Consider the following 27713-nt stretch of genomic DNA (forward strand, 5'->3'; position numbering starts at 1 on the left):
AAATAATGAAAAAAGTATGCTGGCTAAATAAGGTATATAAGTTTAGAAAAATGCTGCGGGATAATGAGTGAGCTTTTATTAGTAAATTTACGAAAAGGGGACCCTTGTAAAATTATTAAAAATTTAATGCCACAAGTGGGTTTGAATTAAAATTGGTGAGTAATCTACCCACTTTCGTACAGAAAGGAATTGGGAAAGAAAATAAATGAGGGCCTTTCTGTTTTAAGCTAACAATGAGTAGATCCAGAATAGAAGATTAAACTTCCTTAAAGTGTTTTTACTCTTACTTCAAATAATTCTTCATTGGATCTCTCTAAGTAAGTTTTGCATTGAGTTATGCAACGTTTCTTTAGGAAATTTACATGCCTCTAAACACGTGATTTCATATCTCCGCCTTAGCGCTTCATGGTGAAGCTGCTAGTGACTTTCGGCGTGAAATACTGCCATGGAATACAAGTGTATTTTCGTTTTCCTCTGATCGCCCAGGCAATTGCCATATGTTGACTTACTACATTGTCCATACATATGCATTATATAGTCATTTCATATAAGTAAGTAATTTAAGATAAATAGTGACAAACAATCAACGTAAATATCGATAGCTTAATGATGACTATAGATTATAGTCCAATATAGCTACATATGTACATTGGACCACTTCAAAAAAATAAAAATAAATTCTGAAATGCGACCGGAATAAGACTAGAATTTTAGAATTTGGTATAGTAATGATTCTCCATGAATCTCGCCTCTCTAGGACAATTGCAAGGAGTCCCGCGTCGAGTGTTTAGTTTTTCCATAGGAATTACCGCAAGAAAATGAGTTTTTCATTTTAAGGTCAATATAATTTTCTAGGATCAACGAAAACGCTCCAAGCTGTGAGAATGTATTGATTATATGCCATTTAAATATTATGCAGGCTCATATTATTTAATATCCTAAATGATCATCTTTTAATCCCTTGTCCTATTTGGGTCAAATCTAGTATATGCCATTTTTTTTTTAATTTAAGGAGTCTCAGCACGCAAAATACTCAAATAGCATGTAGTCAATGTATTCTGACCGTTTCGACCATTTTAATTGATCCTAGAAAATTATATTGACCTCAATAGGAAAGAGCTAACTTTCTTACATGTAATACATATGGGAAAAATAAACCCTCGACGCGGGACCCCTTAAAATTGCCCTAGAGAGGGGAAATTCTTGGAGGATCATTACTATACCAAATTCTAAAATTTTAGTCTTATTCCCGTAGCATTTCAGAATTTTTTATTTTTTTTTGACGTGGTCTAATGTACATATATTGAAAGATGATATAAATACAATTAGACCTATATAATAATATCGATATAAAAATATCGATAATACTTTAATAAAAAAGTTCAAAAAAAATGCCTATAAAGGCAGGAATAAAAATATCAATCAAATTTATGACAAATTTATAGCCAGAAATATCCCTGCAGTGAAACCATAAACTAGTCAAGAAAAATACGAGTTTGCAAGAATTAGAATTTCCCGACAGAAACCGAACTAGTTCGAGAATGACCAGACCTGTACCAAGTACAAAACGATTTATTCGTGCCGTTTTATTTGACTTCAGCAGTTTAATACAATAAAGTACACCAAATATTATAACTTTTATTTAGGTATATTGTAACCATTAAATCAAGTACATATTCGATTATAACAGGCCTGTTAAATAACTATTAATAATCATAATGATTATTAATTAAAGCATGTTTTTTGGATAACCGTTTAATGATTAATTACAGATATTACCACCTTTGTTAATAAATAATTACTTAAAAAACATGTTAGTTAATTCATTAATTTTAATTACATCATTATTTTGTTACTTTTGATAATTTTCAATTATTTTTTACTTTTTTTAATTACGCGATTAATATAATTATTTGATTATATTATTCTATTACCAATCAACAAGCCAAAATATAGAAAGAATTTAAGAATATGTAATAACTGCTTGGATAATTTATTTATTTTATTCGTATCGTATTTGAATCTCAAATTTTAAACTTTAATTATTACTTTTATAAATTTTTAAAAAGAATACACTGAAATGTACAAAGTTAATGAATTTAATTTATTTTAATGTAAACTTGTATTTTTATTTTAGCTCATTATATTTTTAACTAAAGTATTTTCTTTTGCATATTCAATATTATTTAAAAAATAAAAATTTTGTTTTTATTGTACCTGAAACCTTTTTTCTTTAATAACATTTAATAAAAAATTCATTAAAATTTATGTTCGAAAGTTTGGAATATTTATGTATCTATTTTGGCTTTTAATTAATACTCAAAAAATTTAACACTAATTATTGGCAAATCTAATGCTGCTAAATACAAATGTGTAATATATCTATTAAGGTATACTTAATCAAAATTTTTTTATTGTATATTCATGAATTCATTTTATTTTTTGACTCCCAAAGTAGTGGTTTTGGTCAATAATTGGACTAGTATTTTTCTGTCTATTTTGAACTAGTATGAGACTGGTATATTTCTGACCGATATCTGACAATTACCATCTCGTAGGACATCGCCATGTTAAAAATACCAGTTGATTGCATGGAAAAAAGATAGTTGGCTGACTAGTTGAGCATGCGGTTCAAACTAGTTGTGAGGTAGTTTACAACTAGTACATTTGACTACAGGGATAGTTTCATATCTATAACCGCCTTAAGTATTATAAGAATTCATGAAAAATTTACCAGTAGTAATACTGTTAAGAAAAGTAGCGATGAATTCATCGAAGATATATCGATAAAATATATTACTAATTATGTTTTTATATAAAGTTGTTGTTCGAATTTCTAAGTAAAATTATATAAAAAATATGCCGATTAAGAAAACCACTTTTTCTTCACGTTGTGCTCAGCAAGTCTGTAATCACTAATTTAAATTGTCAAAAAACATACTTGCGAGTCCAAGGGGAAAGCATATCGAAAAACATATCGTTAAAAATATCATCATCGATAATTCAAAATGTGGATATCGATCAGAAAAAAACATCGTTACCGATCAGCCAATACATATGTATCTATGGACCGCATATGTAGAAATATTGAAAAATATATCGAGAGAAATTTCGTTTTCGATCGATAAGTATATCGTTATCGATTGGTGGTTGCTATCAATCTTAGTCGTTATCAATCTGGGATTCTCATGTTTTAAGGGTGCTTTGCCTTAAGAAATGTGAAAAAGGTTTACTTACTGTATGTGTTACATAAACTACTTGTACAACGATAAAGCTGTGTGACGGCTGTTTGTTTCTTCTAATTGCATTTCACGACTCAAAATTTTGATGTGCGTCTAAAATTCACTACATACTACTATGTCTATGATGCTTTGCTGCCATTAGACAAATTTTCAACCTCTAATTTTTTAGTTAAAAATGAAAATTCCACATTTTCTTTCGTTAATGAAAGTAGGCCAATTATTATTTTTAATTGCCCCATAATTTTCTAAAGCCAATACATTTTTCCAAGTAAATTCGATATCGATTTTCATGGTATTACTTCCAAGCCAAAATTGGGCTAATAATTTAATTAATAAATATACACACTTTAGAGCTTATGGCTCAACGTAAGGTGCTATGTTGGCAAATAACTTTTAACATAAAATTTTTACAGCTTCTAGCCAAGCTGTGGCAAAATCGGCTGCTACTTTATTATCTGCTTGAGTACAAAGCAATAACCACCAAAATTGAATGGTGTGAGTGAGAAATTTGCTTTACACAGCAGCTGTGAAATTGCTCGATTCAGGTTATTTAGATGCAGTTCGCGCTATAAAGCAACCGGCTGGTAAGAGATGATGTGAGCATTGAATACGGTGAACCATTCTACTAGTCAAACAGCGTGCTTGGTAGCGACCGATTGACGAAGTATGCAAAAAAGGGTCTGCTTAAATGCTCAAGCAGCTGGGCACATTTGGGGCAAACAGGCATGCTTGCTTGCATTACAATGCCTTGAATGCATGAATTACCTACCTACCTGTCGTTCAACTCATGAGCATTCAGGCGCAGCAGCGACGGTAGTGACGGAGTCAACTAGGCCGTAAAAGCGACAGAGCGACCAGCCAAGCAGTCAAGTAGACGGTTATTCAGCTTTTCAACTGTACAGACGGGCAGTCAAACTCGCTCTTAGCAGCGGCATAAGTGTGGTGGCTTCTACGTGAATAGGTAATGTCATAATTCGTAGCCGACAACAACCAATGTTGGCCGCCAGCCGCACGACAGTCGTGATCGCCATCAGCCACTATATGGCTCGAACAAGCCACCAGATTACAGCTGCCATGCAGTCAGTCATTCGTGCATTGAAAGCGCGCCTATGTCGATTTCTACGTTTACTTTGTATGTTTATGCATGCTTAAATATATAAACATATATGTGTTTGTGTGTGTGTGTGTGAGAGTGCGCCCATGTGCATAGAATTTTAACTCGAACGTCTTCATTTATCGAAGCAAATCGCAATCAGTTTCAGCTGACGTTAACTTACCAGCAGCCGCCATTTTGCACGTTACAGCACACAGACACTTATGCAAATTTATAGATGTGTACTTGTAAGTACACTGCAAGGACCTGTAAACTGCCAATGACGGCCTAAAACTTACAACAACAGCAATATTAATGGCCCGGCGGCAGACACACAGCTTAGCTGGCAAGTCATAGAAAATTTGCATATGAATACATACATACATACTTCATCATATACATATACGTTTGTGTAGGTTTAAATATGCAAATATGTGTGCGATTGAGTGCTAGTAGTGGCGGCCGCGTCAGCATTTAACTGATTTGCAAGAACATTTATGTTTTGCCGTCTTCTCATCGCTTCTGCTTCTACGTATCCCAACCTATTTCACCTAAACTGCTTCCACCAACCAATTTTGTAAGGTCACTCACTAGCTCGCTTAGCTGGATGCTTCTTGGTTGCTGTTGTTGATGTTGTTATTGTAGGCCATTGCTGTTGGCGAATTTGTGTATTTGTGAATGCAAAACGTGAATTTTATGATGGGTCATAAATAATAGCAAAACTGCAAGACTTGGGTGGCGAAGCTGAAGTAGAATGAAGTCAACTGCAGGCAAACGGCGGCAATTGGGGCCTCGCTATGTTATTTGCTTTAGGGTACGTCTATATACTACATACATTAATTTATTGTATGTTAGTATGTAAAGTGTGAATGTATGAACGTTTGCAATTGTACATAGATCTAGCAGTGTGGGTGTTCCTGTCAACTGTTGTGCTATGTGAATGACTGGCAGCAATGTGCTTGCATATTATGTAGCAGCCTGTAGGCGTTTGCGTTGCTGTTTTTGTTGTTACTGTTTTTGAATTTATTGGCAAAATATGTGATTGGAATATATTATGTATGTGGTGTTGGTATTTTGCGAATGTTTATTTTGCTTCCTATTTACGATTATCATTTCACGAGCGATGGCTGTTGTTGTTTTCGGTATAAATAAGTGTGGGTGATAGCGCTGCTAATGGAATTGATTTTAAATAAATAAAGCTGTTAGAAAAATCAAGATGATCACAGCGATGCATAAAATATATGTTGCTCACTGTATCACGAAGCAATTTGTGTAATTGTTTTAAAACGAAATTGACTTCTGCCAGAGGAGAAATGGCTGATTTTTGAAAAATGTTTAACCTGGACAAAAATATTTTAAGTTTTATCCCCATACGTACATATATTGAAAACTCAGTGCCTAAAATAAACTTTCTTATTCTAAAAAAGCTAAATATCTTGGTATGTAAGTATATTCCTTCTGCATGGACCTTGGTATTACGCTAGAAACTAAAAGTGCTGCATGCTTCACTTACTCAATAGTTATATAGCAGTTGGAAATGACGCTCCACTAACGCCTTGACAAGGAGTTACTGATGACACAGTGCCCATTGGTGTGTGCTTTTAAAAGAAATTGATGACTTTTCGTTGCTTTAGGGATGTGGACTTTAGATCATTGCTGTAAACAACAAAAAACATGTACTTAAAGTATGCAAAAATAAATTATTTAAAAATATAGATACTAGTCTTTTAATCTAATATACTCGCAGCTTATGGTTATAATTCTCAAACGACATTTCAAAATTTGTTTAATAGAGTTGAAGTAATTTTTGAAGTGAAACTTCTTTAGCGGTGGTTGGTTGGTTGGGAGTAAATTGACAAATTCAACGGAAATTGCACATGGAAATGGTGCTACGGAAATAGTTTGGGGCTGAAACAAGTGCTTGTTTTGTGTATGCATATGGTATTAATTTAACTAAAATTTGCTAATAAAAGGTTAAAGAATAACACTTAGAAAAAGGCCAATACAAGAATGAAGGTAAAGGTGACTACGTACATAGATAAAGAAAACGATGAAGACAACATAACAGTATTGTCGATTTTGTTATCGATAATTATCGATTTTTTTATCGACGTTTATCGATTTTGTTACCGATATTTATAGATTTTGTTATCGATATTTATCGATTTGGTTATCGGTTTTGTAATGGATTTTTGTATCGTTTTTGTAATCGATATTTTTATTGATTTTGTTATCGATACTTATGGATTTTGTAATCGATATTTATAGATTCTGTTATCCATATTTATTAATTTTGTTTTCGATATTTATCGATTTTTTTATCGATATCTATCGATTTTGTTATCGATATTTATAGATTTTTCCACCAATGCCGAAATTTTTATCGAATTTTACATCGATTTTGTTATCGATATTTTTATCGGTTTTGTTATCGCTATTTTATTGGATGTTACTATCGGTTTTTGTTTTAGATAGATTATAAAGATAACAAGTAAGAGCAGCGCTGTCTTCGGCTATGCCGAAGGCTTCATACCTTTCATGAACATCTGCAAATTTTACTTTGACAGATTACTGCTTTTGAATACATCTGCATACATCGATAGAGGAGTTACATACTTATATAAAAAATCGCATCTAAACAATCAGAGGTATGGAAGATATACTTTATTGCACCAATCTAAGTGATTTTCACTGCTATGTGATCGGTATGTAAACCGGTAACACAATTTATTGGGTTTAGTTTCCTACATAAAGGAGATATATGGCAAAAACTGGTATCTGAACAATCAGTGCTATAGGAGATAAAGCTTATACAGCATAGATTTTGATGATTTTCTCAGTAGACTTTGTATTATTATTTATAAAATATCTTACGAAATTTATCGGTTTTAGCTATTCAAATAAAGGAGTTTTACCGTAAAATCCCATATCTGAACAATCAGATGTATGGAAGATATATGTTGTAGTCATCCGATCCTTGTTATTTTCACTGTAAGTATTCTGTAAATAATGAGTGAAAGTGGTGCGAAATTTCATGTTCCTAGCTGCATAAATGGAGGAGTTATGATAAAAGACCTCATATCTGAACAATCAGTTGTATGGGATCTGCAGGTTATAGTGACCCGACCTTTGTTATTTTCACTGTAAGTCTTCTGTTGATAATGACTGAAAACAGCGCGAAATTTCATGGTCCTAGCTACATAAATGGATGAATTATAACGAAAAATCTCAAATCTGAACAATCAGTTGTATGGGAGCTATAGGTTATAGTTACCCGATCTTTTTAATTTTCACTGTAAGTTTTCTGTTGATAACTATTGAAAACAGTGCGGAATTTCATGTTCCTAGCGATATAAATGGAGGAGTTATAACGAAAAATTTTATATCTGAACAATCAGTTGTATGGGGTCTATAGGTTATAGTGACCCGATCTTTGTAATTTTCACTGTAAGTATTCTGTTGATAATGGGTGCAAGTACTGCAAAATTTCATGTTCGTAGCTGCATAAATGGAGAAGTTACAACGAAAAATCCCATATCTGAACAATCAGTTGTATGGGAGCTATAGGTTATAGTGACCCGATCTTTGTAATTTTCACTGTAAGCATTCTGTTGATAATGGGTGCAAGTACTGCAAAATTTCATGTTCGTAGCTGCGTAAATGGAGAAGTTATAACGAAAAATCTCATATCTGAACAATCAGTTGTATGGGAGCTATATGTTATAGTGGTCCGATTCTTCCGGTTCCGACAAATGATTAATACATTATAAAAATACACCCACCTACCAAATTTGATCCGGATATCTCGAAAACTGAGAGACTAGATTGCATACAAACAGACAGACAGACGGACAGACGGACAGACGGACATGGATAAATCAACTCAGCTCGACGTTCTGATCATATAAGTATACATTTTGATGGGTCTATCTCTTTTTGTTCTGGTACTTACAAACATCGGACCAAAGTTATAATACCATTTCATGCTCATGAAAGGTATAAAAATGAAGAAAAAGCAAAACAGAATAGCAAATGTAATTGGAATGAACAGGGATGGAGGTAGGGATCTAGATAGAAAAAATACAGAAAATATAACCTTAAGCAAAAGCAGTTGTATTTACGTATATTGGCTACGAGAGAGAATAGATATGTATGTAACGTAAGTTTCATTCCCCAGTATTCGGAAGGAAATCTGCCAAATGAATGAGTCTGTTAAGACATTCGATTTGCTTGGCCAACAATTTATCTGTTAATATTCCTCTTGTAAGAGACCTTAAGAGTCAGAGTTGACGGTGAGCACTATATGGCAATGTTTATTTACGAAGTAACAGTTTTTCTCGAGTTCTCGTTCAATGTCTGTTAACGAAACTTAAAATATTTCTAGGTCATAAAGAGATGTTATGTCGCTTTAAATTTACGTTCGTCGTTATTATACTATTTACTCATAGAATGAGTATAGTTTACATAAATCTCAAAAACTGCAGCTGAACCATTAAAAATGTGCCACAACAAGCAAAAGTGTGCTTTACTTGAAGGCATAAAAGTGCCAAGGGTTTATGACAAATAAAGAAACGGTAATAAAATAAAATTTCTTTAAGAACGGAAATAACGCGAAAAATATGTACGCCAGTTAAGCATGTATAGCACCAAGTTAGACTTTAAAATAAGCACAAGAATTAAGCAAAAAAGGTAAAATATTACAATACACTGATCTGCTTTTAAGAGCCCTGCAGTACATGACTTGCTTACACAACTTCAAATGTAATGCCAAACAACCACTAGTTAAGCAAGATAACAAATTGCAATAACAAAAAAATAGTTTAAGGAAGCTTTACAGACTGCGAGAATTTCGTTTTAATTGCAATAACAACAACTTTTGAATTTCCGCCAAACAACGCCAATTTCCGACATGAAGTAAGTAGTTATGATTAGGAAATGCCAAAAATTGCATTCAATGAAGGGTGCCAATAAACCAAGGTGAGCTAGGGCAGAGTAGAGTACGGAAATAAAGAAATAATATAAACTGCAGTATTCAAAAGGAATGAGCGCATGTGAACATGTAAAGTGAATTCGGACAGGGTTGATTGAAATGATTGAAACATAGAACGGGTCGAAGTGGCACATAGCGAGGAATGCTGATTTAGTTCAGCGCAAAATTGAAGGGAAAAGTGTAAGTCGTGAGCAGTAAGGTGTTTTGTGTAGGGTTTGAGGTGTAAGGTGTGAAGCGTAAGGTGTAAGATGTAAGGTTACGAAACCACCTTATAGCCTCAAAATTTTAAGCTCCAAATCACGAATTTCTGTTAATCCCGCTTTTCTGGCCATCAGCTACACATGGCGTATAAGTAACCATTTGGGCGACTATTGTGCAGTGGTCCAAAATTAGAATCATTGTTCGTAATTAAATTTTCAAACAAATTGATATTTTTTTTTTTTTAAGTGAAAGCTTAAAAAATTAGCAAAGTGCAGAAAAGTAGCAATTTTGAAGAAAATCGATTGTCCTGTTCCAGTTAATAAGTCTTACATAGTAAACACTAGTTGAAAACAATTGCAGGGTTCCCCCAAACCAAAAAAATTTCACAAAAGAATTTGAAATGTTATACAAAAAAGTTTCTTCAATATTAAATTTTTTTTAGTTTTTGGAGAAATTTTGAATATACTAAAGGGAAAGTTGCAAGTGGCTAAGACTAAACAAAAAAAAACTTATTATAACAAATTTTCACCAATATTAGATAAACAAAAATTGCTTAATTTTTTGAAAAACCTTGCGTATACTAAAGTGGAAGTTGCAGTTCGCGTTGATTTTTAATAATTTTCTTTTGCTAAACTAAAAAAAATTATTTAGGTGAACATTTTTTATAATCAATTATTAAAACTCAATACGAGCTACTTGCAACTTCCGCTTCAGTATACCCAAAACTTTTCTAAAAACTGAAACAATTTTTTTTTTAGTTTTCGTGAAAAATTTTTGTATAACATTTCAAATGATTTTTGTGAACTGATTTTGTGAATATGATTAAATAAAAATTCAAAGATCGGGTTTAACAAGTACCTTCCAAATTTAAAAGGTTCGGTTAACAAATTATCAAATTGAGTGAATTGTGAACTCTAAACTCCAGTTTTGAGCCACTGTGCATTGCCTTGTAAAATGGATTTTTGAAATGCTTTTATGCTGCTGTCGGATGTTTATTGATTAAATCCCGGAAAACTTCTGCAAGCATTATTAAGTTCTTAGCAGAATGACAGCTTAAAAAAATAACTATTAAAATGAGGCCAGCATGGACGCAGTCAACTATTTGTTCAATAATTGGCTAAGCATCGACACTCGAAAATTCAAATAAGCAAAGCCTAACATTTAATTACTTTTTTGCCATCACACAAGGGTTAATTGAATTCACTTAAGTCAGCTACTGAAGCAATAGCAACATTGCCGAAATTGCAGTTATACTGTAGCAAATTGCTTAGGATAACAAGCGCACACATTCACTAATGACCAAAAAGGATGAACTGGGACCATGCAGTGGTGGTGATTGTTCAGTAAAAAGGGAAGCACTTGCATTCACCCGAGAGATTCTCGAGTCGAGTAACCAGCACATGAAAATGCCAACGGTGCATGCTTGCGGCATACCGAAATCCATTTTGCAAAACTATTTCGAAAAACACTATAGAAAATTAAAGTAGTGGCAGGCCATAAAAAATAGGCGGACTGGCGTCCGTAAGCGTTGCATATCTGCATGCAATCTGCAAATCGTTTGCCACACCAGAGCGCAGTTGGCACATACCTTACGAACGTACACCTATTAGAGTAAACACACACACACACATACACGTATGCGCGCTTGTAAGCCACATGCCAGCATATGAAATTTCCATTTTCAACGCGATTTTCTTAATGAATTTTTACTAGGACTGCCACAACGCTGCTACCCGCTCTGTATATTACTAAAAACACGCCTTACTTGCCTTACTATCTCCTGCATCACTCCACGCTCTTGCGCCGCTTCTCATGCGTTCTACTCTCTTGTGGCAACATTGCATGCTATGCCATACCGCGTTGCCATTTAAATTGAAATTGAAATCAAATCAAATTTTAGCGGTTACCGTGCAGGCGTGTGCTGCTGTGGAAAGAAAGAGGGAGAAGGGCAGGCTTGTTATGCTTTCCAACTGCCAGCAGTGGCAAGCAGTAAGCAGCGGAGGAGGCGACAGTAACCGAATAAGAGCAACTGTGCAAGCACTAAAGCTAAACAACGACTAAAAAGCTCAGTTACCTATACAAATATACACACATATGCGCATGCATACAAATCTGTTTGCAATATTATATATGTATATATTTACAAACTGCGTGTGTGTTTATGTTGCGGAACAAATTGCAAATTGCTTTTGACATATTTTGACAAGATTTTGATTAAGCCAAGTTTTTGTTACTGTTGCAGTTGTTGTAGCCGTTGGCGTTGTTACTGTATCATCTTATATCAGCAAATTTATGTTGAAGCTTGCAGAAAAATATTATTAAAATAAAATCGTATTTTCTGCTGTAGTAATTTAAGTGCAATTTATTTATGAAATTATGCGATTTATTTAGTTTGTTAAGACTCAAAATGTTTGAAATAGTTTTAGAAACGAAAGTGGTTAAATTTGTACGTATGAAGTTTTTATTAAAAAATATAGTAAAAAATTAAAAAAAAGTGTAATAATCTAATCTTGCCATTACGTTCAAAAAATAGCCATTAAATTAATTTCCAAATGCCATTTTTTAAATGGCACACATTTTCCGTCATTTCAATGCCTAGTAGAAAATCGGCATTAGGTTGAGGAGTTCCTACCTAATTTCATCGTAAGCCACCCTTATAAAATTTTCTTGGAAATGACATGCAAATATAGTTCTAATGAACAAAATAATCGCTTACTTAAATAGTTTCACAGTTCAGTTTCAACCTCGTTTTAGGAATGGAAGGGACTTGACTACATAAAGCAGACGAACGACGTAAAGAGTTTCCTTGGAGATACCTTTCGCATAAGAAAGCAGTGTACCATCTCTTTTTACATTTCTACAGTTCACGGTGCGTATTAACCAAGATTAAATGAAAGTTTGCCGAACGGTGGGCAGTCATGCAAATTTTGAAAGTATGTTGTTCCTAGTTTCTAAAAACTCAAAAATTAAAATCTTGCAGAGAGGGCTTCTTGAGAAAAGTGACTTGGAAAATTTGTATTCCATTTATTTTTTTAATAATTTTTACCACGCTATTCCCAGTAGATGCAGGTCGTACTTTTACCGAAGGCGGGTGAACCTGGCCAGAAGCCTTCATCCTAAAGGCCCCAATTAGAATGTGTATGTGGTGTGAGAAATTCAGTTTGTATGGGAGGTGCCATGCCTCCTTTTTCAATAACTCCCATTTTTTCCATGAGTGTGGCGCTGATATTATAAATCCACATTTTGGGCACTGAGAATCCTAGCTGAAGTTAGGTAAACTGATGAATCAAAAGTCGAAGTTGGGGAAACAGGAGCTGATATATTTGAGCCCCGAATTTTAAAATATCGATACCAATTGACCACACAAGCGGAGATTGGTGCGATAGAGTTATTGTAGAAGAGAATGCCTCAGAAGAGGAACAGCTTCTAAAACATCTGCATTATGTCGAAGAGTCAGGCTGCCTTGCTAGCGCTGAAGTCTGCCACAATATCATCAATACTAGTGAACGACTGCCTCAGCCTGTGGGCAAAATCTCTAGTTCTGAACTGGGGTCTAATACATTTAGACCCAGTACTGGTTCGCGATAAATCTCTTTTGCATGCAAGCAACTGGCGAATTTAACATGGCGATGTCCTAGGAAGTGTCAATTGCCCCCGCTGCATCCCTTTTTCGATAGTTCCGAACTAGTCCTAAATTCTATAGTTCCGAACCAGTTCTAAAATCGACAGACGAAAGAAAAAAGTATCATGATTTTTCAATATTTTGGTTCTTCCGTGTGTGCGATTTTAAGTTCTTTTGGAAGAAATGTGTTTTCAATTTGAAATTAAATTTGTTTGAATGATTGTAAGAAATATACGTTTACATACCTTTAGCTGTAGCTGAGTTTGCAGAGGTGCTCGCTGTTATTTCTTAGATTCCAGACGGTCCCAAGATGTTGAAATGTTAACACAAATTTTAGTTTTGTATTACCAAGCTATGAAAAAGCATCTGCGAAGCACAGAATAGAAGCGTATTTGAAAGAAAAAGACGCCGAACACATATCTATGTAAAGTAAACAAGCCCCCCCGCTGCATCCCTTATTCGATAGTTCCGAACCATTTCTAAATTCGTCACTTTAGATATAGATTTCTAGTGAAAAAAACTGAAAAATATAGTTATTTAAAAGTACCACTTTTCGCCGATTTTGGACTGGTGGGGATCTAGTTCCTATCGGCCTAGTTCCTTTTTGACGATACAGACCTAGTACGGAACTAGAAATTTGATTAACTAGCCCGCGGTTTCCCTGCAATACATGGAAAACTTTAAGCGCTTTGAGTGACCTCTAATTATTTTTTATTTCATAATAAAAAGTAGGGTGTATATATAGAATATAAGGTAAAAATTAAATTCTTAAATCAAAAGAAATTGGAATACAAATTTTAAAAGACAGTTTTCTCGAAAAGCTCTGTATATATTTACATTTTTGAATTTTAAATAAAAACAATACACTTTTAAAATTTGCAAGATTTTCCAATGTCCGGCAAGCTTTCATTTTATCTTGACTCAGACGCACAGTTAGTTGTTTATGGTGTGCCATTCTATTTATAAGGGAATGTACTTTAACTTTGTTTATCTGGACCATCACCGCCCATATATCGTGAAGCAGAATCTCTAGCGATAGCATCTAGATATCTCTAAAAGCGCATGTCACACTCGAAAAAATCCGATAAGCTACCGGCACCAAGAAACACATAATACGGTCATTGATAAAGAGAGGTATATAACCTAAAAACGAGAAAATTCTGCGCAAACATCGCAGGTAATAGCAAACAAGCTGTTCTATGGAACACTGGGCGATCTAAATAGGAAACTAAACATATATTCGTATTTTCGGCTTCTGATTCCTACATTTATAAGAAGACAATTCTGAACCGCTAACTAGACGAACAGTCTCTGAACTTGGCCATAGGTCTTGAGTGATTGTATCGAAAACCTCTAAAGATTCCTCATACTTGTTCGGCATCAAGATATTTTAAGAGAAAAATGCTTACGAAGGTTGACAAAGTCATCAGTATTGCTAAATAGCTTAGTTTATCCAGCTGCGGGATACAAATAGGTTGACTTATAGCCATTTGTCAGAGCAAAGACTTAAGAGATTTACTCCGCAGATGCAGAGCTAAAGGCATCTTATAGCACTAGCTTCATCGCAGACCCTTGTGTTCCCCGCATACATAACTCATGAAGATGTGTTTTGTTAGTCGAAGCCAGTTGACGACTAGCACAGTGTTTTTTTTTTTAGATAACACAAGTGTGAAGTCGGTCAGTGGCGAGGACTTCTGCTCAAGGTTGAAGATTATTCCTCAACTTTTCACAGATCCACTTTAGGATCAGTGATGGTAATGGTGCGACAGTCGGAGCATTCTGTTTTGTCGGGTAGCTGTGGTTAGTCAAGGCTAGTTTCAAGCGAAGCCTTCAGCCATACAAAGCCTACGAAGTGAACAGTAGTCAAGTTTTCATGAATTCAGGGTGTCGCCCAGGGCGCAAACGAAAACAATACGCTCTAAAAATCTACAGTGAGCAAGGACCCACAACCTAAGTACGCTTTTCAAACTTTGGAGAGACATGGAATCTGCAATGCCGCTTATTTGGGCATAAAGAGCAGAAGTACCCAGAAATGGGTACGCCTTTAGAGAGTTTTAGACAGCAAGACCATAGGAATAAGGTGGATCCACAAATATTGGCAATTTTTTCAGATTAATGTTGAATTACACTGTGAGACAAATTTTGACACATCGCCGTCAGCCTCAATAATTCCAACGTGGAATGAAAGTAGACCACTGGATAAACAAAAATGCCAAAGGGTTTTGCAAAGTTAGTTCGAATTTCCTTTCTATGGCCTCTTGAAGTTGAGATATTTTTGACCTTTTTTTTCAATATTAGTGAGAATAAAAATATCTAGGGTGTAACGGACTTTCCTGAGTGCTGGGCGTAGCTCTCGGTTGTCCAGAGTCCTGTAAGGAGTAAACACCCTATCTCCTCGTGAAATTAGAACACACTCGCTTCTCGTTTATAGCCTCTTTATTTGCTGTACTCTCGCTATATCCACTCTCTAAAGTATAGGACTAGAGTAGGTTTAAACCCTACAGCTAGCACCAGTCTCAGTGGTTAAAGCCCACTTCGAATATACAATAATAGTCTCGGAGGTTGATCCCTCTTCCACTACCCGTGTGACCCACGTTGCGACGCGTGCCACGTATGCCTAGCTAATGACCAATGCTTGTTAGCACTGCTCCTTTTATACCATTTTTGTCCATCCGCAGACAGTTATCCTCATTACAATTGTTTGTGCTTTATACATTTTATGTAGGTATTGTATGTTGTAGGTATTTCTTATAGTGTGCATACAAAGTAATAATTCAAAATATATTAGTGGATACATACATATGTACTAGTATGATCCGAATAGATGCAATTCAATAAGCTTATGTACATACATACGCATATATATAATAATTCAAAACATAAGTGTACATATATATATATTTGTACATGTGTGTATACAATTTCAAATCAACAATTCAGGGTAAATAGTAAAAAGGATATATATGTATGTGTATATAAAGTTGTTGTGGGGCCCAGGGCCACAGGATCCGGGGTCCTCACAAGGGAAAAATGCATTACTTGGGCGGGCCTTAGAAAAAAAACCTAAAAACCGTTAAAATATGGGAATTTCAGAAAACCAAAACTTTTTTGGCGGTCGGACCTATGGGACCCCTGGGGTCCAAAATAGGGGCTCGAGAATGACTTAGAATAAGTCTCTATTTGATGAGTTTTATTTGTAAATCTTCTAAAAATAAGACGAAAAAATTATATATTTTTTCCGATAACTGTCTTAGTTATCGAGTTATCGATTTTTTATTATTTTTTTTTGTAAATGGGCCTTTTAAGCTCCCATAGGGGGTCGCATAGGTCCGACCGCCAAAAAAGTTTTGGTTTTCTGAAATTCCCATATTTTAACGGTTTTTAGGTTTTTTTTCTAAGGCCCGCCCAAGTAATGCATTTTTGCCTAAATATTTTTATTCTCACTAATATTGAAAAAAAAGGTCAAAAATATCTCAACTTTAAGAGGCCATAGAAAGGAAATTCGAACTAACTTTGCAAAATCCTTTGGCTGTTTTGTTTATCCAGTGGTCTACTTTCATTCCGCGTTGAAATTATTGAGGCTGATTTTTCTTGCTGCACAGTGTTATATAATACAATTTATAGAAATTAATTTTTATTACAAAAAAAAAGATATACAAATTTCAAATGCAGATAGAAAAAACTTAGACATACATAAAAAATTATTAGTAATACTATTTTTTATGAATTACTTAACGAAGAAGATCTACCAAGGCAAGTTTGAAATTTTTAAAATCATTTGTTTGTCACCTAATGTAAATACAGATTATTTATTGAAAATAAATTCTGTATTTAAAAATGTTGATGAAATATAACATTTGTGAAAGTCAAGAATTTATTTTTTTTTTCATTTTCTATATCAAGGAGAATTTTCGTCCATTTCACAAATTAAATATTAGCAGTCAAAAGAAATCAACAAAATAAACTCTTAGTTTTTTAAATTTATTTTGATCTCTTATATAAAAAAATTAAGGAGGATGAGAAATAGCATTAAAATTTTTAATGAAACTTTTCGAGCTAAATATTTTTAAATAACATTTGTGAACGTTAAGACAAAAAAATTGTTCTAAATGTTTTCTAGATAAAAGAGTTTTTTTCGTCAATTTTAAAATTTAAGGGTTAGCAGCCAAATGGAATCAAAAACATAAACGAATTTCGGTTCTGATTTTTTATTTTAAAATTACATTAGAAATTTTAAAGAAACTTTACCTAGTTATTTTTTAAGATAGCATATATGAAAGTCTAGTAGACAAAATATAAGTTTTTCTAAAAATGTTTTCTAAATTAAAGAATTTAAAAAAATTTTGTTATAACAGTCAAAAGGAATCAACAACATAAACACATTTATTTTAGTTTTTCTAAATGTTATTTGGATTTCTTATGTATAAAAATTAAAGAGTTTTCAGCAGAAATCGCATTAAAAGTTTTAATGAGACTCTGATTTAAATTTGTTCAGATAGCATCTATGTCTAAGTCTAGAAAAAGCAAACAACTTTTATCCTAAATTAAAAAGTTTTTTCAGTCATTTCAAAAATTTTATATTAGCAGTAGAAAGAATTACAGCCAATTGCACAAAAGCAATTTTAGTGAAAAATTATTCTGATGTTTTTTAATTTTATATGCAAATTGACAGAAAATGAAAAGTATTTTTTTTATTGCTGGTGAAAATGACTGTTAATCACTTACATTTATGTATTTAATTTAAATTTTTCAAATTAAAAAATTGGAAAAGCATCAGCGAAAAATATATCACTTACATTTATTTTTTAATCACTTACATTTATGTATTTAATTTAAATTTTTCAAATTAAAAAATTGGAAAAGCTTCAGCGAAAAATATATCAATATATCAATTTTAACTTAACTTTAATTTGGAAGTTTGGCACACTATATTCCAACTAATTACAAATGCCTTTAGAACTACAAATATACATCGGCTTAAACCTCGACGAAAATACTTTGACTATAAGTCAAACATTTATTCGAAAAAATTTCGATATAATGTGTTCTAAAAAACTAGAATTTGGTTTCTGATAGCTTGGACTCTAGGTTTAATTATCCTCTTACTTTATATTTTTTCTCTCTCTCTTTTCTTCTTTACTTATAGAAATGAATGCTAAAAATTGAGTTCAATTAAAAGGTTTAAATAAATAATTTTTCATTTTCTACCTTAAACATAAAGAGATCTAATTAATAGAAAAAAATTATTTGAAAAAATACCAACAAATTCAAAGCGCATACATATTTTTTTTAGAAAAACCAATTTGCATAAAAAATAGTGTCATTCATTGCAAACCGGTGCGCTAATACTACTATTTCATTTAAATACTAGAAACACATTTCTCATACATACTCTTTGATAACGTGTATGCATGTACTATACATACTCACAAACATATGTATGTATGTGAATTTGTGTCCACTGAGCTTTCCACATAAATCAGTACGTTTAGACATCAACGGATTATTTAGTAATAAATTTGCATTTACAAAAATCCCAAATCACTATTCATCTAAAAAACCTATTCCCTAACTAACTAACTGTGGTGGTGGCGGCATACAATCAAACGAACTACATACATATGTATGTACACTGCAGCAACATGCTGACAAACACGTATTCACACCTACATACTTATAGATACACACTTGCATATTTTCATGCATTTTATACAACTAGATTTTTAGATGAACGTAAATGCATGAGTACTATGTGTATATTTATGCATATGCATGTATGAGAGTATGGGCCTGAATGAATTTTTAGACACTGTGATTCATGTCGCGCTTTGTGCTGTTACCACTGCTGCTGCTGCTACTGCTGCTCCCAAATAAAACGATTGCCATGCCAGTCGAGCTGAAAGGCGGATTAGATAGCAAAAAGTATATATGTACATATGTACTCTGTTGAAAAAACTACTATAAAAAATGGTGTTGAAAAAATGAAATGAAAGTCAATGACAGCGATTTGCCGGTTTGACCACAATCAGAGCAATCTGTGGGCGACACACATGCATACCTGTGTATGTGTGTTCAAGTATGTATGTATATAGATAATTGCATATGCACTGGCACTAGGTGGACACAATGGTGACTTTGAATTATATTTTTTGAAAATTGCTTTGAGGTCACAAAGGGCAGTTCATGTGGACAGACAATTAAATAGAGAATCGGACTTTGTGGATTAGTCACGCGAAGGTGTCTGCGAAAAACATGAAAACTTTTTGGCTTGAAAATTTTATACGCCGCGCTTTTTATATTTCAACAAATCGACCGAAAGGAATAAATCTGAGAATTAAAAAGGACTTATCATTGGTTATACTTTAAATATATGATTGACTGTGATATGTAGTTGGCAGGACTTTCTTAATTACTTCACTCAGATCGGCTTCTCTCTTACCAAAAACGAAAGCTTCTCCCTTAGATTCTGTCAAAGAAGCATCCGATAAAGATGACGGATGCCGTGATCAAGGTAGCACCAATCATAAATGTGTTCGTATTTCGATATGATGGATTCCATATTCGTACCCGTAACGATTTCTTCCGTAGTTTGTATTTTTTCTTCGCACACCTCTGGAATTTGTGCGCCTTCTCTTCTAGTTTTGAATAGTTACAGCTGAGGTTTACCTTTTTTGAAACCGATAGGCTGTGTATTTATTAGTATAAACGCTTTATACAGTGCCTTGGATTTCTCAAACTTGAACAATTTTTTGTAACATTTACATGAGCAAACCCGCCCTGCGTAGGTTTTACTCCATCCCACGCATGGCAGTCAGCCACGGCCCTTCTAACATCCAATCCAGTGAACACAGCAATCCTTTGTTCCTAAAAAAGGAAAATGGAGGATGGTCCAGTAGTTCTAAGGAGACATTAGAACTCTTTCTTCGTACCCATTTTCCAGGATGTGGTCTAAATCAGGTCTCAGGGGTAGATAGGAACGCAGCGGCACCATCCATAAATGTCATTAAAGAAATTATCACGCACGCGGGAGAAGATTGCATTGTCAATTAACAGCATCTCTCCATACAAATATCCATGTCCAGATATTTTCAGCAATGCTAAAAGAGGCCCAGTCGTGGGTTATTTCATGGCTGGAACCCTGTGGTTGAGGGCACTTAGACTGCGGAAAGAACGTACGTAAGTACGGACATGTACGTATCCTGTACTCTTTCAAATACCAGGCATGTCTTTGTACTGTTCTGGGTGACGGGGCACCGCAGAATTCATGGCAACAAGATGGCTGACGAACTGGCCAGGAAGGAATTGGCTCTGGACATCTCAGAGGCAGAGGGGGTTCTGGTGCCTCTGAGCTATATCAAGGGCCACACCTCTCAGCACTGGAAAAAGGTGGTTAACAGCAGGTGGAGATATCCACAATCCTGCAGAAGACTGTGGCCCACCTACTGGGCAAAAAGGAACTGCTTTTCTTATCAAATTAAACAGAAGGGATCTATTTCAACTAACTGCCATTTACGCAAGGCACTGGCCATGGAAATCCTTGCTGCAAGACTAAAGCTGCAACACAACAATTCTTCTCGTAGCTGTAATTCACCAGATGCAGAAGAAATTGTTGGACATCTGCTCTGCGTTTTCCTAGCACTATGTAGGACTAGAATAAAGCTTCTAGGCAAACCCTGCTTCTGTGGTTTCACAGGCATAAGTGATATTAACCCGCTGTAGCTTCTTAAGTTCTTGAACGCTACATGTGGGGTTTGAGATAAATAAACGACTTTCGCTGCTTTATTTTCAGATTAAATTGCGAGTATTGGTTTTACAACGTCACGCATAAGTACTGATTGGAGTTGTTAAACTCGCCACTTCAACCAACCAACCAACAAACCAACATACGGGTACATAATTTTTAGCACTAATTGAAGGTTGACGCCTTCCAACACTCTCTTCTCCTGTCTGACAACTCTGCAGCTTTATACAAAGACGCGGACCACTCGTCGGCCCAGTCAAATCTTCTAAACAAGTTCGGCGTGAAAACGGAACGGATTTTCTTCCGAATACTTTCATCAGCTTGATGTTACATAATTCCACTTTTCTCTAGATATGGCACAGTGGTTTGTGCTGTTTTTGGCCCTAGAGCGACATAATCTGCAATGTTATGACTATCTAAAAGAAATATACGCATTATTAGCCTAGGGCTTCAGACTATTATGAGCCGGCAAACTGCTTCCTTCGACTAGTTCGCATGACACCCCCATGGATACTTAAAAATTGGACATAGATTTGTGATCATTTAAAAATTAGACATAAATTTTTGACGTTTAAAACTGTGCATAAATGTTAAGAAATTAAAAATAAATCTGATCTAAATGTTTGGGGTAATAAAAACTAAGCATATATTTTTAGAAATTTAGTAAATAAACTTGGCTTACATTATTGTCAATTTTATTTCTTCTAATTATCAATTAAGCTAAATTTTGTTAAGTAGTCTGTAAGGAACTTTTGTATGTTCATAGACTCAATAAATAAATAAATAAATCAATTTCAAATTTCATTAAAAAATGGTTAAACATACATATTTCGACCTTAAAAATGTCGACTTTTTTCTTTGAAGAGCTCAATTCAAACTCTTTAAATTTATGAACATAACACCCAAAAAATTTGTTAAAATCAGGTTAAACTTCTTTTGTCTTCGTTACTCTCAAACTTTTCTTTGAAAATGTTTTTCAACCACAGCAGAGCACTGTTGCACTTAGACTTTTTTGTCCCCCTTTTAGCTTACATATTTGTCTTAAACAAATCCGTCTACATCAACGTCTGTCAACGAATTCCGCGTAGCGAAAAAAAAAAAACAAAAAAAAGAAGAAAAGATGTAAAATAAATAAGAAGCCAGAAACCACTCAACAAAAAAAAAGAAAAAAATATAAATGCAAAATGCAACTGAGAAGCGCGGGCTGCGCGATTTCTTATAGAACTTGCGCCTAACCATAGACTATATTTTTCTGCCGTTGCAAGCAGTTGACATGGCATAAGTAAACCAAAGCGAATAAAATTCTGCAGCGCTGTATAGATATTTTTCAAATGCCGGAAAGAAAAATTTGTCCAAGGGTCTTGCTAAAATGTTGTACTTTAAGCGATTCAGATTTTGCTTTTTTCTTTTTTTTCTATTTGTTATTCTTATACGTTCCGTGGTCTGTTTGTGTTTTTGGTTTATTTGGGTAGCTTTGCCTTAAGCGACAAACTTTCTTAAGCAAATTTTATGCAAATTTTTTCTCGCTGCGTAAACTTTTTGTCGCTCTTTGCTGATTTAATTTAAGAAAGCTTTTTTTTTTGCAACAAAATCTTTTTTTTTTAATATTACTAAATTTTTCTCTATTCTTCTCCTTTCTTCTTGCAGGTGCTGGTGTTGTTTGCAACGCTGTTGTTGTTGGAAAGTTCTCCGTCTTCGCGGCGAAGCAGCCAAGTAATTGAGTCGACAGCGTGACCATCGACCGGTGACAGCTGAACGAGCGGAAAAATATTCCATTTCAGTGTTTGCATTGCAATTTCTTTTTGAGGTTGAAAAGAAACAAAATACTTTTCTTTATCGGCAAATCGTTTTTGTGCGCTATACTTTTAACGGTATATAATCTACGGTTTAAATACGGTTTCGGTATCGCGTTTAGCAAACGGTGTCTCGCGTTGACTTCGGTTAAACTAAAATATATAAAAAAATTGTAATAAATCGCAGTTTTTGTGTATTTTGCAAATTAAACGTGTGCGGAAACAAATAGACGACCAAATGTTGGCCTTTCATAACGAGCACATTGCAAGTGAGTATAAAAAATTAATAATATTTATTGGTTTTAATTTAGATAGAACTTTTAGGTACACAAGCCCTCTTAGTAACCAGTGAAGTATGAATACCCACGCCACATTTCTCTCAGAATTAAGCATCGAGAACTAAAAATTAACAGGAACTAAGTACTCTAATCAGTAATTCAACAATTTAAATACAAGTTTATTGCGCCTCAGTTAATACAACCAGTTTTACATTTATCTAATCACAAACGCTCATTTATCTTCGCCACAAAGTAGCCGAAATGCAACAACACTCACGCGTTCAATCTCCCATACATATGGGCATATGTAACTGTAAACATACAACCGTAAGGCCAGGCAGGTAACCAAGCTGTTGTCATCGTTGTCGGTGAGTGAGACCGCCAGTAAGAATGGATTAATGTCGGATGTGAGAAATTAACTTTGCAAACCGAAGGCAAATTACGCTAAATGCAACTTAGCGCCAAAATATATGCGCTTGAGTAGGTGTATGTGGCTTCGTGTACGTACATATGTACATATGCGTGTACACATATGCAAATGTAGATGCAACGGATGCAAATGTATGAGTGAGAAAATCCGTTTTAGTTTTTGCAATTAACATATTAAGCAAGAGATTAGCAGCCAGGCAGGTAGACATATTTTAGCAACAGACAGCTGGAAAGCTCACACACTTGCTGCTTATGCACATATGTACATATATAGGAGTGTAAGCAAAGGTAGTAGAATGCCTATACAAGATACCCATATCCATGTAGTGTGCTTTTAGGCGGTCATGTATGGTCAAATGTAAATATGCGCATGCGTGTAGGAGATTAAATGCATACAAGTATTTGTTCGCTTGAAAATGCAACGTCAAGGCTTGTGGTTAACATGCCGCAGAGCAGGCCACCAAAGTGTATAGCTGAGACTGGCACCGGGACTGTGACTATGACTGGAAGTTCGTGAAGTCTAGCACCTGTTTGCTGACAGCGCACTCAGATTCACCCTCACACCTGCATAAGTACAAAATCTACTTACATTGTTGTATTTGTTGGCTCATTTATTTACTTTAACTTTCATATGCATCTCTGCTGCTCACTTCCTTCGTCCATATTAGCATGCAAATTACAAGGCTTTGCGCCATTAGCTGGGCGTTTAGTGGGCGTTCAGGCTGTATAAAAATTATGTGGCACAAAAGGCATATTTTTCATGTGTGTATGTGCATTATAATTATCGCAACTTACTATATGACCTGCTTTTAGGCAGTTAAACATTTGTGGACAGAAATTTATTTAAATTGTTAAATTTTTAAGTTGTGCCATGAAATGAACGTAAGTTGGAACATAATTTGAGTTTAAGATATTTGCAATATTTGCATTTTTTAAAGCTCTAAGAAAATTTATATGAGGATGGTTGGTGGAGGGCTCGGTAATATTCAATCAACCTTGAGTCTGTTAGAGGTCCCACTTCCCTTGAATAAATAACTTTGTCCTCTTATTTATTGTGTTAAACTCGAGTACACAGACATGGCTTAATATGAAATAATGCTGGCTGCCTAGTTCCTGATGAGATGTAAAGAAGATTGAGTTGTAGAGAGAGTTGACAGTGGAAGCGACGTTGACTGGTGTCGACATCGGTAGCACTCAGTAACGGCGAGTGACTTGTGTCTGCTGTCCGACAAAGATCTACCCAAACCGTTTACTTAACTTGGAGTTTACACCAGACAATATTGTCAAGACAATTATGTCAAAATGATGTGTTTGTTGTAATATGAATTCGCCGTGTTCACAACAAACACATCAATTTGACATAATTGTCTTGACAATATTGTCCGGTGTTAACCGTAAGTTAGGCTGTCGAGTTGCAAAAGGACTCCATTACTCTTAGGGCCGTCTACTCAGTGTCTGGTTAACACTAATCTCCGTTTAAACATAGTTATCGACGTTACCGACTTAACTAAACTATAAGCGAACGACAGTCGAAAAAAACCGATACCGGAAAAGACAGTTGGGGTAAAAAAAAAAACATTTCGGATTTCTCTTTTGATCAGCACTATTTTTTGGCTTACTTAAGGAGTTTGGGGATTTTATTGTTAAAGGGTTTAAGCATACAAAATTGAGCTAACTTTTTTAAAGAGATCAATTTTTTCTACCCGATTTTATTATCATATCGCTACCTAAAGGTGAGAAGGTGTCAGGTCCATTTTTTTCAAAATGTAGTTTTTGTTGCAGAATGGCAGGTGATACGAAATTACATAGATTTTTTGTCTTCTCTGAACATATACAAAAAATGGACTTGACACATTTTCATCCTTACGTGACGAATTCCTATTCGTATTTCATATTTATTTTCATATTCATATTCATATTCATATCCATATTCATAGTCATATTCATATTCATACTCATATTAAACTCATACTCATATTCATATTAATCTGCATATTCATATTTATATTCATATTCGTATTCATACTTATTTTAATATTCAAAGTCTTATTCATGTTTCTATTCTTATTTATATTCATATTCATACTTATATTCATATTCATATTCATATTCATATTCATATTCATATTCATATTCATATTCATATTCATATTCATATTCATATTCATATTCATATTCATATTCATAGTCATATTCATATTCATATTCATATATATATATATTCATATTCATATTCATATTTATATTCATATCTGTATTAGTGTTCATTTTAGCATTTACGGAATATACATACATGCCTCGCGTTTTCTTAAGTGACATTTTAATTGCAGTGGTACCAATGGCATAATTTTTTACAGAGATGCATGGAAAGCATATTAGTGTGATTCACTCCATCCACGTAATTTTCGGAACAAGTAAAAAATAGGACCCGTTGAGCTAAAAAAAAAAAAAGTGAGCAAGGCCCGCCGCTTTTCTCTGATTTTAATAAAATACCTACCATTTTGGTGCAAATTCAGCGGAGCGGTGCTAGGGAGGGTAAACGTGGAACTTTCAATATTTTCAAAAGCTTATATTTTGAAAAGTTTTGAATCACTTTGCAAAGTATGGATAGGGATTGGAAAGGTAATTAAATGTCCTTTGATTTCATATGTGTACATAACATATATGCATATACATAAAAATTATGACAATTTTTTTAATAAAAATTTGTTTTTCTTAAAAAAAGTATATTAAAAGATATGCACAAGGTAAGAAAGAGCACAATCTTCGGTAATATCACTAAAAATGAGGTAATTTTTCTATAAGATAGGCCTTCAATTGAGCTTTAATTTCACATTTTTTAATGTCTCCAGTTTCTACATCAGAGCCTTCGCTTTCGCTGGAGGAATCTAAAATTATTTCTAGGTTGCTTATAAGACTTTTAGCAAAGCTTGTTGCCCATGTACATCAAATGATACGAATGCGAATGTCGAATGCGAATATGTAAAATAATGCGAATGCAAATATTCGCAACATCCCTTTTATCTAGGGTCATTTGAACGAACAACGTTACACCGTATTTCACAGCTATTTACATACATATGTATGTTTGTCGACAAAACATTTCTTTTCGTCTGAGCAATACATTTTATTTAAAATAATTTACATAATTAGAGATCACCAAAAAAAAAAAAAAAAATAATTTTATTGTAAAACTAATCCCATTCGCTTTTTTGATTATTTTTAATGGTAATCGATAATTATTAACTTAAAAGTGGAAATAATGGTAATTAATCATTTAGTAGATTTTTAAAAAATAATTAATAAATTAGATCGGTAATCATTACAATTTATAATCATTACTTAACAGCTCTGCATTTACCTAAACCAGAGACTGAAAATAAAAGTTATATTAAAATTTTCGAGATCAAAAAGGCATAGTGAAAAAATTATGCTATAGCTTTTTCAAAGGTACCATTAGACTCGTCTCTCATTGTAGGTTCTGATTCCTCCATGACTTTTAAAAATATGATTTTTATCATTTTGAGCAAATAATACCGGTTATTTCTGCTTTTTATTTTTTTAAGGCAAAAATAAAAGTTAAAATTTGCTTTTATTTTTTTTGAGCAGAAAATAACCGGTAATTGTTGACTTTTATTTTTTCAGGCAGAAATAAAAGTCAAAGTTAAAAATCAAGTATTCCAGAGCTGTGTATATAGGAATGCGATAGTTGTGAAGCTCCTACATGGATTTTAATAACCCCTATACCCAAATACCAGGGTTAGTTCAAATCTATATACATATGTATACATACAATACATGAAGGGAGTTTTTGTTAACGGCATCAGATCTGCACCGATTATTCGATTTTCAAAACTGAGGTGCCAAATTAAAGGGCTTAGCCTCTAGAAGTATGTACCACAAGGCATAGGGTTGCCACCTTTTTTAAAATTATAAAATCTGCACCGTTCGTTGTATTAAAACAGAAGAGGTGTCATATGAAAGGGCTAGGCCTGTAGATGTGCAAGAAGGTCTCAGTATTTTGAATAGGGTTGCCACCTGCTTCTAAAATAGAAGACTTATACCGTTCGTTGTATTAAAATAGAAGAGGTGACAAATAGAAGGGCTGGGCCTGTAGATGTGCAAGAAGGTCTCAGTTTTTTTTAATAGGGTTACCTACATCTAAAATCATAAGACTTACACCGTTCGCGCAATTTCAAAAATAAGGTGCCGTGTAAACGGGCTTGATCTAAAGATTTGCAAGAAAGAACGTCTTATTTTTTTGAAAAGTGTTGCCTCCTAATAAATTTTTATTTTTGGGAAGAGCATCAGTTTACACCGTTCT

At 34.1% G+C, this 27713-nt stretch overlaps 1 protein-coding gene across 1 annotated transcript in view; it reads left to right on the forward strand.

Annotated features, from left to right (window-relative positions):
• LOC118740051 (ras-interacting protein RIP3-like) overlaps positions 1–27713 on the forward strand; it is a 342513-nt gene that overhangs the window by 219162 nt on the left and 95638 nt on the right. The window contains exon 3 of the mRNA XM_036471547.1: positions 22537–22951. Within this exon, the coding sequence (XP_036327440.1) occupies positions 22921–22951 (31 nt within the window). The 5' untranslated portion in view covers positions 22537–22920. The remainder of the gene's footprint in view (positions 1–22536; positions 22952–27713) is intronic.

Source organism: Rhagoletis pomonella, unplaced genomic scaffold, assembly GCF_013731165.1.
Source record: "Rhagoletis pomonella isolate Grant_MI unplaced genomic scaffold, Rhpom_1.0 Rhpom_scaffold_00005, whole genome shotgun sequence".
Lineage (NCBI taxonomy): Eukaryota > Metazoa > Arthropoda > Insecta > Diptera > Tephritidae > Rhagoletis > Rhagoletis pomonella.